Here is a 13,277-nt window from a genome sequence, read left to right on the forward strand (position 1 = left end):
TGTATGGCTCAAATGGAATAGGAGGTAATGCAATGCCTTTAATTAACAATGGTTATATTTTCTATCAATATGATAACAAAAAAAGCCTAAGGTACATTATCACAAGGTCAGCATAAACGAGGCTGCATTCTGAGTAGGGTTGTCATCTGTCCAGAATTTCTTGGAATATTGCTCTTGGAAGCAGTGTCTGGGCTGAAATCAGCAGAAATGTCATATGGCACCACATGTCAGCAGTGCCGTTTTTGGCAATTTTACTGAAAAAAAGGCTCAAAAACGTCCATTTTGTTGTTCCAATTTTGCCCAAAAAGCTCAATAACTTTTGCTTCCAGATTTTCACTTATTGAAATATGGCAACCCTAATTCAGAGGGTACTTTATCTCATCTTCCCAACAGTTCCTTACCTGTCAGTTTTCATGTTTTGAGTAATCTTTCACACAATGTAAAACCCACTTTTGGAAACCTAGTGGAATCTAGCAGAAGTTTAGCACTCAATTCCCTCTTAATTTTCTCCAGAAAAATAAAATCTGTTTGCATATTAACTAGGAGAACCTCGGGAAATTTGTGCTCTGTAGCTTCCCTGTTGTTTTCACTGAAACCCATGTGATGAAATTTGGGACAGTATCCTGGCATACTGTTATTTCCTGCCATTTAAAACTTAGTACATCATGGCAGTATAGTGATCAAAACACAACAGGGTATTGTGGTGTGAAAGGAATGTTAGAATTTGGGGTAGAAGTGCTAGCGCTAAAACTCATAAAACTAACACAATAATGTGTCTGAATGCAGCCATAGCCTCTGTATCCTATATCTATTATCCCCCAGTATCCTATGCATCTATCATCCCAAAATTGTCACTGGTTTGCTAAAGATTAATGCATATTCTCAGCATGTGGCAGCCATGGTTTGGTTGACTTTTAGTAAGCCATGCTCATTTCCAGATGCAGCTGTTGAGGTGCTCTGAATAACTATTCCCAGAGAAAGTTGTATGCCTTGGGAGCTTGCAAATATTAAAACTAAAATTGGCTAATATGATCTTTTTATGTCTTAGGATACATTCTTCACAGAGAGCATGTTTCAGAGGAAGATACGCTACTTACATCTGTCCCACTCCCATGGATGATTTCTTTAGGTGTTGGATAGATTTGACTCTCCATTTGAACATTTTGCTTCCCATTTTCAGACACTTTGACCTTTAGGACTCTGAATCGGGAGCCCCCAAGGTCTAAAGCAAGAAATTCGCCCTTTTCTGTAACATAAACAACAGGTAGAAATGATTGGGTCTTCCAAACTTCAGGTAACTCTGCATCCGAGCCCAAGCAGGGTCTCAGTAGAGAGATCAGACATGGGCATTGGTGCCATTCTTACTATATTTTTTAAAAGCCAAATATTCTAGAAACTCAGTTGCACAAATGAGGCATGTATGCTTCTTAAAAGATTTCTCCAGAAGCATCTCCACCAGGCATCTAGCATTATGCTACGTAGCATACCATGTGCCACAGTAGCGAAATGGTTCCCCCAAAGTCACAATTCTCAGCGACTGGCATTCAGAGACATACTGCCTCTGACATTCCAAAATGCACACAGGCAAAAGATTATCAGAGACACAGAATCATAGAATTGTAGAGTTGGAAGGGACCCTGGGGGTCACCTAGTCCAACCCCCTGCAATGCAGGAATCTCAACGTAGAAAACAATTGTGTGTTGTCTGGTTGTTACAGATCGCCCAATGTATTTGTACTATATGGTTGATATTAGAGCAGAGATGGGGAACCAGTGACCCTTCAGATGTTGCTGGACTCCCATCTCTAGGTTGGCAGGCAGCAACCAAAGGCAAGTACCTGTTCCAACACTGGTGCATTGCAATTTCTGCCCAAAATTAGAGGACACAGGATCTTGGTTTTCCTTCGTTGTGCTTTAACTGCCTACTTATACAATCCTGGAATTCATTTCATCTCTTTGAGGGGAGATGGGGAAGATAGGCAGCTTCATTCTCCTCTCACACTGCCTCCTTGTGCTCTGCTTTTGGCTTGGGGAAATCTCAGCGCCGCTATCATGAACCATCCTCTTAAAATTAACAAAATAAGAAGAGCCCTGCTGGATCAGGCCTAAGGTCCATCTGGTCCAACATCCTCCAACCAGAAGCCCATGAGATGCCTTCAAGCAGGACATGAGTCTCCCCACTTGTGATTAACAGCAACAGGCATCCAGAGGCGTTTTGCCTTCTGATGCTGGAGACAAATCATAGCCATTGTGGCTAGTAGCCATCGATAGCCTCATTGCTATCGTTGATAATGGCAGGAGGAATGCAGAACGGCTGCTTACCTGTGCCATCAGGAATGGACCGCACAAAAGTTGGCAGCATTTTTAGTGTGGCTGTTGGATTGGTGTCTCTCGCCAGGCCTTTCACCATCTCTGCCTGGAAACGGGCCATCAAATCAAGGAGGACGTCATCAGAGAGACGCATGTGGTACAAGTACCGATCAACCTGGGGCAAGAGGTTCAATATATTTTGTACTAATTGTTATTATGAATAAATATGTGTTTATTTCATAAAATTTATACACAGCTTGGTTGTGTGAGTGTTTTTTTTAAAAAAGCAACCACATACCTTAAAGCAGTTTTCCCTTGCAGAAGGGTGGCCTCTTTTTCTTGCACTGACTAGTAGCGACACACATGCAAGAATACATGCACACATCCTATGTACACAGACCTGCAGTTGCAATCTCATTGGTGTACACTCCATCAACAACCCATATCTGCCCAAAGAAGCTTCAAAATACAAGTTGCTACTAGGAACAGAAAGGGCAAGAAATTCCTTGTGCTAGTTGCCTTTGCTTTGGAAAAGAAAAACCATGAGCCAAGCAAGCTGTGTAAACCCTGCAATATTTTTGTTCAATATAGTGTTACTAGACATTCTTCAAAGTCCATGTTCCCTGACTTTGCTACCATCCCACACTGTAGCAGTGATGCTTATAAGCTGTTTTTTATATATATTCTCCCACCGCCTGCTTTTAACCCACTCACAACCCATGTAGGGCTGCAAAGAAACCCTAGATTTCAAACACATTTTCCTTCCAAAGAGCCAAGCACCAGCTTAGCAACCATTTAAAAGTGCCATCACTAAAGCATGTCTGGGGGCTAAGCAGGGAGAGGGGAGGCTTGGTAGCAGTGGCCAACAACAGCAGCAGGAGCACTTATTGGCATCAGTGGCCCCAAGGTGGGATCACACTGAAGTTTGGCATTGGCCCTGCACCTCCTTGACAATATGTTTTTCTTTCTCTATTCCTCCCTCTTATTTTTGTTATGCAACACATTTTTTATTATCTTGGAAACTTACTTCTTCATGACCGTTCAGTTGGTCCTAATGGAGGTTATTGCCCTCATGTCGTTCCCCCCATTTATGGATTGACTGAGCTATATTGTCACTTTTATCTGTGTCAACAGTAATCCTGCTTCCCACTTTACTGAGTTGTTGACATCCAACCCCTTGGGTAAATAACCAGGCCAATCCAATGAACAGAGGTCAGATCAGGGAGAATGCTTTGTCTTCCCTTCCTCCCTTCAACCAGCCTCCCAAATTCATTTCTAAATATTTATTCAGAAAATCCAGTTCTTATTGGGAGGCATGGCAGTGGGGAGGGAGATCCAATGAAGAATCTTAGAAACATTTTCCTCTTAGTAGCAGAGGATTAGCACTGACAAAACAGCTATGCTAACCATGGAAATTACAGAGAGCGTTACTGGCATCCGTCTGTCTCAGGAGACAATGGAGAAGTGTACCTTTGGAAGTGAAGTCAAACTGTTGGAAGGTTGCACCTCTAGAAAAAGAGGTGCCGGAACCCATCATGAACTTCTCCCTTGTTCTCTTATAATGGCAATGGCGCCCACCTGAGAAGTGCAGGAACTGAGTTATGGACAGTTCCAGCTGGGGGAAAAGTCCTGCCCACGGGGAATTAAAATGGGAACACGTGATAAACCTAGAAGACTGTGGGACTGTCTACACAACAGGGATGGTGAGGTGCTATGGTAGCAAAGTGAAAATAAGCCACTGAGACATGATTGAGCCCAATTTAAGGACGTTGTTGATGCTGTCTGATTCAAGAGAGGTTGGCACAGACTTGTGGGTTTCCTTTGAAAGAGGCCCATTTTGTGAATTCCTTTGCACTAGGAATGTGTAGCATCCAACATACCATGTCAGAGCGAAAAGCTAGCTTTATATATATATATTTTTAAAAGATATTTATTAAAGTTTTTAAACAATAAAGCAGACTTCACATTCACAACCAAAAAGAAAGAACACCATCACAATCAATAAAAAAAAAACAAAAACCAATAGCGAAAAAAAGTACAGTAAAAAAACCCCCATACAAAATAGAAGAAAAAAGACATAAAAAAAATGGAAAACAAAACATAAAAAACCAGTTTCTTAGATATTATTTTCATAACCCTCCTTACAGACTTCCTCACATCTCCCTTTTCTGTGTTCCCCTTCACAAAATCTTGTTCAGCAATACTTCACCCTCTTTCAAATCTTATTTTGTATTATACATTTCAACCATTATGTCTCTAAATTTTCCCCTTTATTATCAATTATTTAAGTTAGACATAACCTTAATCTAACTTCACCTTTGTTCTTATTCTTTTTGCATACTCCTTTCAGCTATGTCACTAATGCCGTGTTATCTTTATATCTTGCATCATTCTAACATTCATACAATTTACAATACTTTTGCAAATAGTCTTTAAATTTCTTCCAGTCCTCTTCCACTAGCTCTTCTCCCAGGTCTCGGATTCTGCCAGTCATTTCTGCCAATTCCATATAGTCTATCAGTTGCATCTGCCATTCTTCCAGGGTGGGCAAATCTTGTGTCTTCCAATATTTTGCGATGAGTATTCTTGCTGCTGAAAAGCTAGCTTTATAATCCTTATCAACAATCTATTCTAAATTAGATTATATTTTAACGGCTGCAAGTACCATTGAGGTAGAATGGATGTGAGAGACGGTAGTCTGGGGCATGAGTAAAACTAGCCATGTGAGTGACCTAATGGGAAGGGAATTCTATTTACAAGGGTGTTGAACAAATAGGTCTGTTCCGCACTCAGCCAGCCAGCGACTACTGCTGGGGCACATTTGAGGACATATTGCCCCTTCCTCGTTCCCTTTGGAAACCAAATGAGCAGAAATGATTCCCTGGCTCCCATGTCAACACAGGAAACCTATCTGACACTGCCAAGAGTCGGGAGGACCCTGGATAAGGCAGTGATGTTGTCACTGAAGTATTGGAGAGAAGAGATGTATTGCCTCTGTGCACAGCTGCAAGCTATGGGAGCTTCCGGATAAGCTGTTTCTTGAGCATTAATCCTGATTTGTTTGACAGCATTGGCTATCTAACGAGTGTTTCTTCTGATTTGTTTGTGAGGCGATTAGATGATGTTGTGGCAAGGCAAGTATTGTTGCGCACTTTCTGGTACATTTCCCAATCACTTTCCTTCTTGCAAAAAGTCTGATATTTTGGGGAAGGGGGTTTGTTGCACAAGGTCTCCCAAACAAGTGCAATTCTGCAACCTCAGATTGCTGGTATGGGGTTGAATTCCACCCAAAAATGGCATCGATGAGCCCAAAAGGGGGCCATCTCAATGGGGGTCACTTTCTGTGTTATACTTCAGAGCTATGTTTGAGATGCCTGAAAGTGGTCTGTACCCAGATCCCACAGTCTATTCACTATGTAGGGATGGGAAAGGAATTTGGTTCAGCTAGGATTTTAATATGAACCTTCCTGGAGAGCCAGTGTGGTGCAGTGGTTAAGAGCAGTAGTCTCGTAATCTGGTGAACCGGGTTCGCGTCTCCGCTCCTCCACATACAGCGGCTGGGTGACCTTGGGCCAGTCACACTTCTTTGAAGTCTCTCAGCCCCACTCACCTCACAGAGTGTTTGTTGTGGGGGAGGAAGGGAAAGGAGAATGTTAGCCGCTTTGAGACTTCTTAAAGGGAGTGAAAGGTGGGATATCAAATCCAAACTCTTCTTCTTCTTCTAATTGACCCTTTCCAAAACCATATGTGAACCAAAACACGGTTATTATTTGAATTTAGTGCTTCTCCAACTAAATAGTGTTGACATAGATTACATACAAAAATGTGTAAATTGGCAGAAATTTACAATAAAATGCTGGTGAGTTTTAACACATTGTTAACAAAAGGGGGAGGGGCAAACTGAATTTATGACTAGAAAAATGAGAAACTGAGTGAAACCAAGAGAAACCAAAATTGATATTCTGTGCTAGGCATGAATTTGGGTATCATTCAGAAGATATTACATGGAAATGGGAGATTTAACCATAGTTACACTTAACCTTTGTAAAGTATTTTGTGTTCAAAGTAACTCACGTGCATTGTGTAGCTGTACAAGTCAGCACATTTACCACATACTGCAGATGGAGCGACTGAGGACAGGTGGTTTGCTTAAAGCTACATAGTGAGTTTACGGACGAAGCAAGATTTTTAATATTTGATGGTTTACTGTGGTTTCATAATTTGTTGGAAGCTGCCCAGAGTGGATAGCAGCACTAATAATAATAATATTATCACCAGCACCAGCACCATCAAACTGGGGGTTTTCTATATCCACTTAGTAAGCCCCACTGAACTCAACAGGGCTTCTGTGAAAATATGTGTAGGACTGCACTGCCGTTTTTGCTACACTAGACCAACGGTCTCTAAATATAAAAATCCCACAAGATCTTTTAAGTTGGTCTGAGCTAATGCACCACAGAAAGTGAAAGAAAGAAAAAAAATAGCACATTTTACCAGTGTTACTTTTCAACTTTAAGCTTAGGAAATGTTTAAGGCCTACTCCACCAACAGACTGGGGTTTCTCCTCAGCAGGCTTTATTTATTGATGTCGGCAGGGCCCAAAGCTGGTAATAATTAATATATTACAAGATATATCTGGGATTACAAATTAGCCATGTTCCCATTAAATATTTTGTTGTGCTATCTAGAAGGAAAAGTTGGGACGTGTGTTCTTGAAGGCAGCACTAATCTCCAGTGTGGTGCTGTAAGTTTAGCAAGCAACTGCTCCTAAAGACCAAACACCACATGGCAGCAACAGAGCTGTTTGTTGAAAACAGGGCCTTCACCGAAGTGCATACCAAGCAGGGGGAAATGTCTAATGTTTACCACATGAAGAGGGTATGAAGGTTGCAGGGGCTGCACCCTCCTCACTGCCTCTTCCCCACAAGATTATCTTTCTGCCAAGCCAAGGATCAGAGTTCAGCTGAGGAGAAAAAGCAACTGAAAGAGCAGATTGTGGTCAAGCAGGGGAGGTATAGCAGATACACATGCACCCCCTTTTTTCTATAAATTATATCCAGACCACACATTATGTGCAATTGGGGCAGACCTAAATGTAATCTACAGCAGCTGTCCCATCAGGTGACAAGACAATGCCAAGGAGAAAGATGGGACCACAGAGCCTCTCCATCAGCTCTGCTGACAGACCCACAATTTTTGGCTCCTCCTCTCCTTGAAATATTTCCATTCTAGCTGGTCATTACAAATTTAGACCAACTGCCTAGATTCGCTTTTTTCCCTCCTCCTTTTTCCGTTTGTGTCGTTTCTTTTAAGATTGTAGGTCTGAGGGCAAGGGGCTGCCTTTATCGATTACATTTTTTTAAGTCTTTCAGGTAGCTTTCTGGCTGGAAAAAGGAATACAAAGGCCCACCCCAATACGTTTTGCTGTCTGAGGCAAAGGACAAAGTGAAGCTTCCTCCATTTCAATGCAAAAGCTGCTTAGACTAGTAGTTGAAACTTTTTTGACACCAGTGATGGGACAGCCTCCTCCGCAGGGCAGGGGACACAGGCAGTCAATATGTGTAATAGAAATGTAATAAAATAAACCATCAATGATAAAAAAAATATATTCAGGACTGATCAAGGCTGCATCTTGTTTTTTAAAAAGCGTATTTTATGTTAAGGTACACATTTTCTCTTAACAAATCTGTTGACTCATATTTACAAGATAGGGAAATTACTTCACTTACCCATCGTCTGAAGAGATTAGGGCACATGTTGTGTGACAACCTACACGTAATTCTAGGAATTCTTTTATGATGGTGGAAGAATGACTAAAAGGCATTCTTCCACCATGGGGGGAAGGTGGACAGGAGAGAAGAGCAGAGGTCTCAGAGAATGATGGAAGGCTAATAACATGACTTTAGAAAGACACATCATGGAACCAGATCTAAAAGCCTTTCCCAGATTGATAACTAATGCTATGTTTAACTAAACCTCTGGGTTTAAGTTATAGCCCATTTGATTATTAAAAGAATTATTGTAGTAGCAGTTATTTTCCTGGGTGTGTTTTCTAAAAAGAAGATCTATTTATTTATTGCTGCCTGTTTAGCCATGGGAAGAAAACTGCAGCTTTGTCCTCATATAAAATGTTAGTATTAAAATGTGACTGCAAATCCCGATTAGCAGCTCTAGCCTTGCACAGTTCCATAATAGGGACAGTCCATTGTTGTTAAATCTAAAAATTACCATTCTAGCTTAGGTGTACTTGTCACAGATTCTGAACTTTGCTTGCACCGAGATTCCTTTCCTTAGATATTTTTTCCACCTATGAGAGTGCAATTAAATTAAAAATAGCCAAACAAACTCATCCTCTGCCAATTTTTGCTAAGTGTATGTTGTAACTACATACACAAAACTTTTTTTAATGACAACCCACAAGTCAAAAAACAATTCTCTTATTTAAAGTAGCTGATGTCAAAACAGTGAGCCCAGCCAACTCTTACCTTTTTGATCTGGTCCTCTTTTAGTTTTGTGAAATAAAACGACACTAAGTGTACAGCAAACATTTCTCTCTAATGCCTCAGTATTGATGGAACGGCTGTGAGCAACTAACTCCAGATCTCATTCATATACTATGAGGCCAGCAAAACTCACTTGCCGGGGCCATTTGCCAGCAGAGATGTTAATAAGAAACCCCAGAGCAGCCAGTCCTAAACAAGTCCATTCAGTGTAGTTGGTTCAATGATTAATCTCCAGCCTCTTGCTCTCTCCTCCTTCCCCTCTCCCCCCACCTCTCTCACACACAGAGTCCCTCCCACCGCTTGGTATAGTCTAATGCTGAACAGGTGGCTAACTGCCAAGAGCAGAGAAAAGGAACCAATTAGCTACTGGCCCAATTTGGAAATGTTCTACCCCTGAACAAACCAGTTGCTATGGGTGCTTCTTTGCTTAACTGAAACCCAGCACGATCTTCCACAGCATGGCACACTTCCAGTAGGGGGAAAGTAGTAAAAACAAGCCACTTCAATGGGCATTGTATCGCTCAGAAACATTGCTGGGAACGGCATGGGAATAGAGGACACTTTCCTTCCCAGCCACCCAGCCGCTTGGCACTCTGCAGCATTGCAAAGTGCACTTTCCCAGTCTGCGACATTTTCGTCTCATCTAGGCAAGTCTTCGCAATAATTTGCCTGTGGGCTCTCAAGTGCCAGTCGTCTGCCACATAACCCCCAGATCTCAAAGAGTTTGAGAAAGGAAGAGCTGTGCAAATATATATATATATATATGTATTTTTCAACCATGCACTGATGCTTAGGAGCTGCCATAGCAGAATGAAGTAACATGGCTGTTAAGATCTGGGACAGCAACAGATGCAAAAGGAGCCTTGCTTATTAACACAAAGAGCTGAGCTGTGTAGTACTTTGACAGAGGCATAATGGACATCACAAGCACTCGACTTTAGGTCCAACCTATCCTGTGGCTTATAATGCTGAATGTTCATAACCAAGGAGGTTGATCTATCCAGAGAGTGGCAGCCTCAGTTGTATCTTCCAACATGACCGATCCCCAGCCTCCTATAGCTGGTGAAGTTTCCAAAGCTGAAATAACTTCACAACAAATTGAAGAGCCCCAAAAGCATGGCGCCAGTACAGCTTGTGAGTTTTGTTTACCGGAATTTGCTGCTAGCTGAACTAGATCTGTGTCTAGCGGGTGGCTGCTAGACAAGGTGTATCCAAGAGAAAGCTTTCCTAGCCCTAGATTAGCTCTGCTTAGTAAGTGAAACGTCATCCCCTCAGGCTGATGCTTAGCATATGCAATGGTATAGAACATTATAACATAAGAAGAGAGCTGCTGGATCAGGCCAACGGTCCAGCTAACGCAGAATCCTGTTCATACAATCATAGAGTTGGAAGGGACCACGAGGGTCATCTAGTCCAACCCCCTGCAATGGAGGAATCTTTTTGTCCAGTGTGGAGCTTGAACCCACGACCCTGAGATTAAGAGTCTCATGCTCTACTGACTGAGCTACCAAGGTGGTTCTCACAGTAGCCTACCAGATACCTCTGGGAAGCCTGCAAGCGGAGCAAGAGCGCAGCACTTTCTGCACTTGTGATTTCCAGCAACTGACACCCGGAGACTCCGCTGCAACCGCTCTCAGCCTCTTCACAATTGCACACAGAAAGAAAGAACAATGGACTCATTGTCCATCAGTGGCATCATTATCCTCCGTTCCCCTGTACCCTCAATTAAAAGGCCAGCAGCTACAGAGTGCTGAACAATGGCAGCACCGCGATGTCATCCTTGTTCGGATGACCTCCTGGAAAACGGCTGATGGGGAAAGGGCAGTGGGGGAGACGAATGCAAGAAAAGTTTCCCAAACATGCTGGTCTTCAACGGATGAGTCGGCACCCACTACTGCCTGACCAAAGGTGGATATGACAGCAGTGAAAAATTAAGACCTGGGTCCCCTAATTCATAATTACATTAAAGGAGAACTCTCAGTCTGTAAAAGTTAAGACTGCAAAAAATATGTTTCTCCCGAGTTTTCTTTTGTAGCTTGCCACCATCTCAAGGTCGCTGCTTTCCCACCTGACACACCACTTTATGAACCTATCGCAGCTTTGCATAAAAGTTCAGGCCCTGCTCCTCTTTCCACTGCACCAGGCAGGTTCCTTGACACTTCTCTTGACACTTCTCCAATCACCTACTGTGCCCAATCTCTTATTCTGTGGTCCCAAAATCTTTTGAAGACAGGGAGAACTTGGATGGGGAGCCAACAATAACACTCAGTAGCATGCTAATAAACACAGCTTCCAGATCACGGGAACATAATAAGGAGACTGTGCATGACACTCCCATTTACCTCCTGTATAACCTCAAAGAGGCCACTGGAGTGCTTTATAGCAAAAAGAGAGGATGGTGATTCATATGGTCACCTGGTGGCAATTCTTACTCACCACAGGGGATCAGACTAGTTAAATGCAAGCCTTCTGTATTAGCATTAAAAACAGGAGGATCATTTCAGGAGGGAGCTGTTGTGTTTCTTACACAGTCAGCCTTGGAGAGGAGCTTAGTCTTTACTACTTGTCTCCATTCCACAAAATACTTGGCATTCATTCATCTCCCCCACAGCAAAATCAAGGTTCCAAAATTTGCCTACTGCGCCAGTCTACACACCCCAATTCTATTAAATCCTATAAAATGCCATTCAGGTTAATAACATGTGGAGAATTCTGTCCTGAGCTAGCTAGCTCCAGAACTTGTTAGCAGAGGATTAGTGCAGTAGTACACCCTATTCATTTAGAAGATCATGTGAACCCAGTTAACTCTTCATCGAGTCTAATTGTATCCACATCATTAGTGTGGAAGTAAACTTTCGTCCAAATCAGCCTTAGAAACGCTTGAGCAAACTTCAGAGTGATTATAACAGTTACTATGGAGACACTATGGGAACACACAGCAAATTAAAGGAAGTGCTAATCTCAGCAAAATTCAAAAGAATGTCCCAGTTAGTGCTCTGCTCCTTAAAGGCTCACTACTCAGAACCCAAGATTTCATTTTGTACTTGCAAGCGCACAGCTCCAGCGCCTTCTTGTCTACGGGATGTTCCGAGTCATTCAGATGTCACACAGCCACAATCTCAAGGTCACATGGAAGGGAGCCACAGCCAACTCTGACTGCCGCAATCAACGAAGTTCATTCTTGAAATATATACTACAGCAATAAATGATAAGCCTACGGTATCAGCTTCAGGTAGCCACCGTGCCCTTCCATGGAGCAAAGTTCTCCCTTCCCAAGTCTGCTTCTGTGCAAGTATTACAACATGGGCAGCATCAACCCCTCTTAACTGCTAGGGTGCGAGTGTTCAGAGAATGAAAGGCTCAATTCTAAGGGCACTTTCCACTAAATATATTTTGCCCTTTCACAGAGAAATATTGTATAAATTTTCTTCATACTTCATTCGAGAGTACAGTGGTACCTCGGGTTAAGTACTTAATTCGTTCCGGAGGTCCGTTCTCAACCTGAAGCTGTTCTTAACCTGAAGCACCACTTTAGCTAATGTGGCCTCCTGCTGCCACCGCGCCGCTGGAGCACAATTTCTGTTCTCATCCTTAAGCAAAGTTCTTAACCTGAGGTACTATTTCTGGGTTAGCGGAATCTGTAACCTGAAGCGTATGTAACCTGAGGTACCACTGTACTGAAAATTACTTTCAAAAAGAGACACGGTGAGATAGAATCATGACCTTTCCCCCAAAGCACTCTTCCAAAGAATGCAACCTATTTCCTTCCTGTGAAGGATAATTAGAAAGTGTGGGTTGGGTGTCCTATCTGAGGGTGTTACGAGTCAAAAGACCTTTCTACTAATCTGTTTATCTGCTGAACTATGTACCTCGTCGAATGAGATGGATGACCAACTGCAGAGGTAGGTTGCGTTATTAGAAAAATACGCATGAACTTTGTGATGTGACTCATTGGCTTTGAGCTATCTGAGGGTCAGTGTTTAAACAAAGATGTGTGGTCCCTTTGGATCAACGTTATGGTTTGGGGTAGCACGACATTCACAGAATATGCTTGCTGCAAACTTTACACTTATAATGACGCCTACAACTTCAGCTCCAAGCCCAATAAAGTTCATGTAGCTGCATTTACTCACATTCATCTCTTGTGGTATTGTTTTCTCCTCTCCTCCTGTTCTCACCCACCTGCCCCAATCAGAAACGGTGTGCTGTACTGCAGTTCTCTCAGTCCATGACCATTAACTTTGCTGAGGCTGATGGGAGATGCAGTTCACAATCACTGGAAGTCAAGACTCTAAGTGCCCCATTTTGTTTCTTGCTTCTGGTGTAAAGCACCGTTTAAGGCAATGTACAACTGGAAAATTCTTTTACTGTTTATAATACGAATTTTTAAAAATCTATACCTACATCATGATGGAAAACATGTGCCACTCAAGATACTGTTAAGACTACAACTTCTGTCCTCTCT

The 13,277-nt window shown here is 42.4% G+C and overlaps 1 protein-coding gene across 4 annotated transcripts in view; it reads right to left on the minus strand.

Moving 5' to 3' along the window:
- LOC114597200 (hexokinase HKDC1) overlaps window positions 1-13,217 on the minus strand; it is a 28,951-nt gene extending 15,734 nt beyond the window's left edge. Inside the window, exons 1-3 of one of the 4 annotated variants that reach the window (XM_028729455.2) lie at window positions 12,946-13,217; window positions 2,322-2,484; window positions 1,098-1,246 (exon numbers count right to left, since the gene is read on the minus strand). In XM_028729455.2, the coding sequence (XP_028585288.1) occupies window positions 1,098-1,246; window positions 2,322-2,484; window positions 12,946-12,951 (318 nt within the window). In that variant the 5' untranslated portion in view covers window positions 12,952-13,217. The other 3 variants (XM_028729454.2, XM_028729453.2, XM_028729456.2) reach the window with 3 other exon arrangements.
- Window positions 13,218-13,277: the final 60 nt, after the last annotated feature.

The sequence above is a fragment of the Podarcis muralis genome, chromosome 6 (assembly GCF_964188315.1).
Source record: "Podarcis muralis chromosome 6, rPodMur119.hap1.1, whole genome shotgun sequence".
Classification (NCBI taxonomy): domain Eukaryota; kingdom Metazoa; phylum Chordata; class Lepidosauria; order Squamata; family Lacertidae; genus Podarcis; species Podarcis muralis.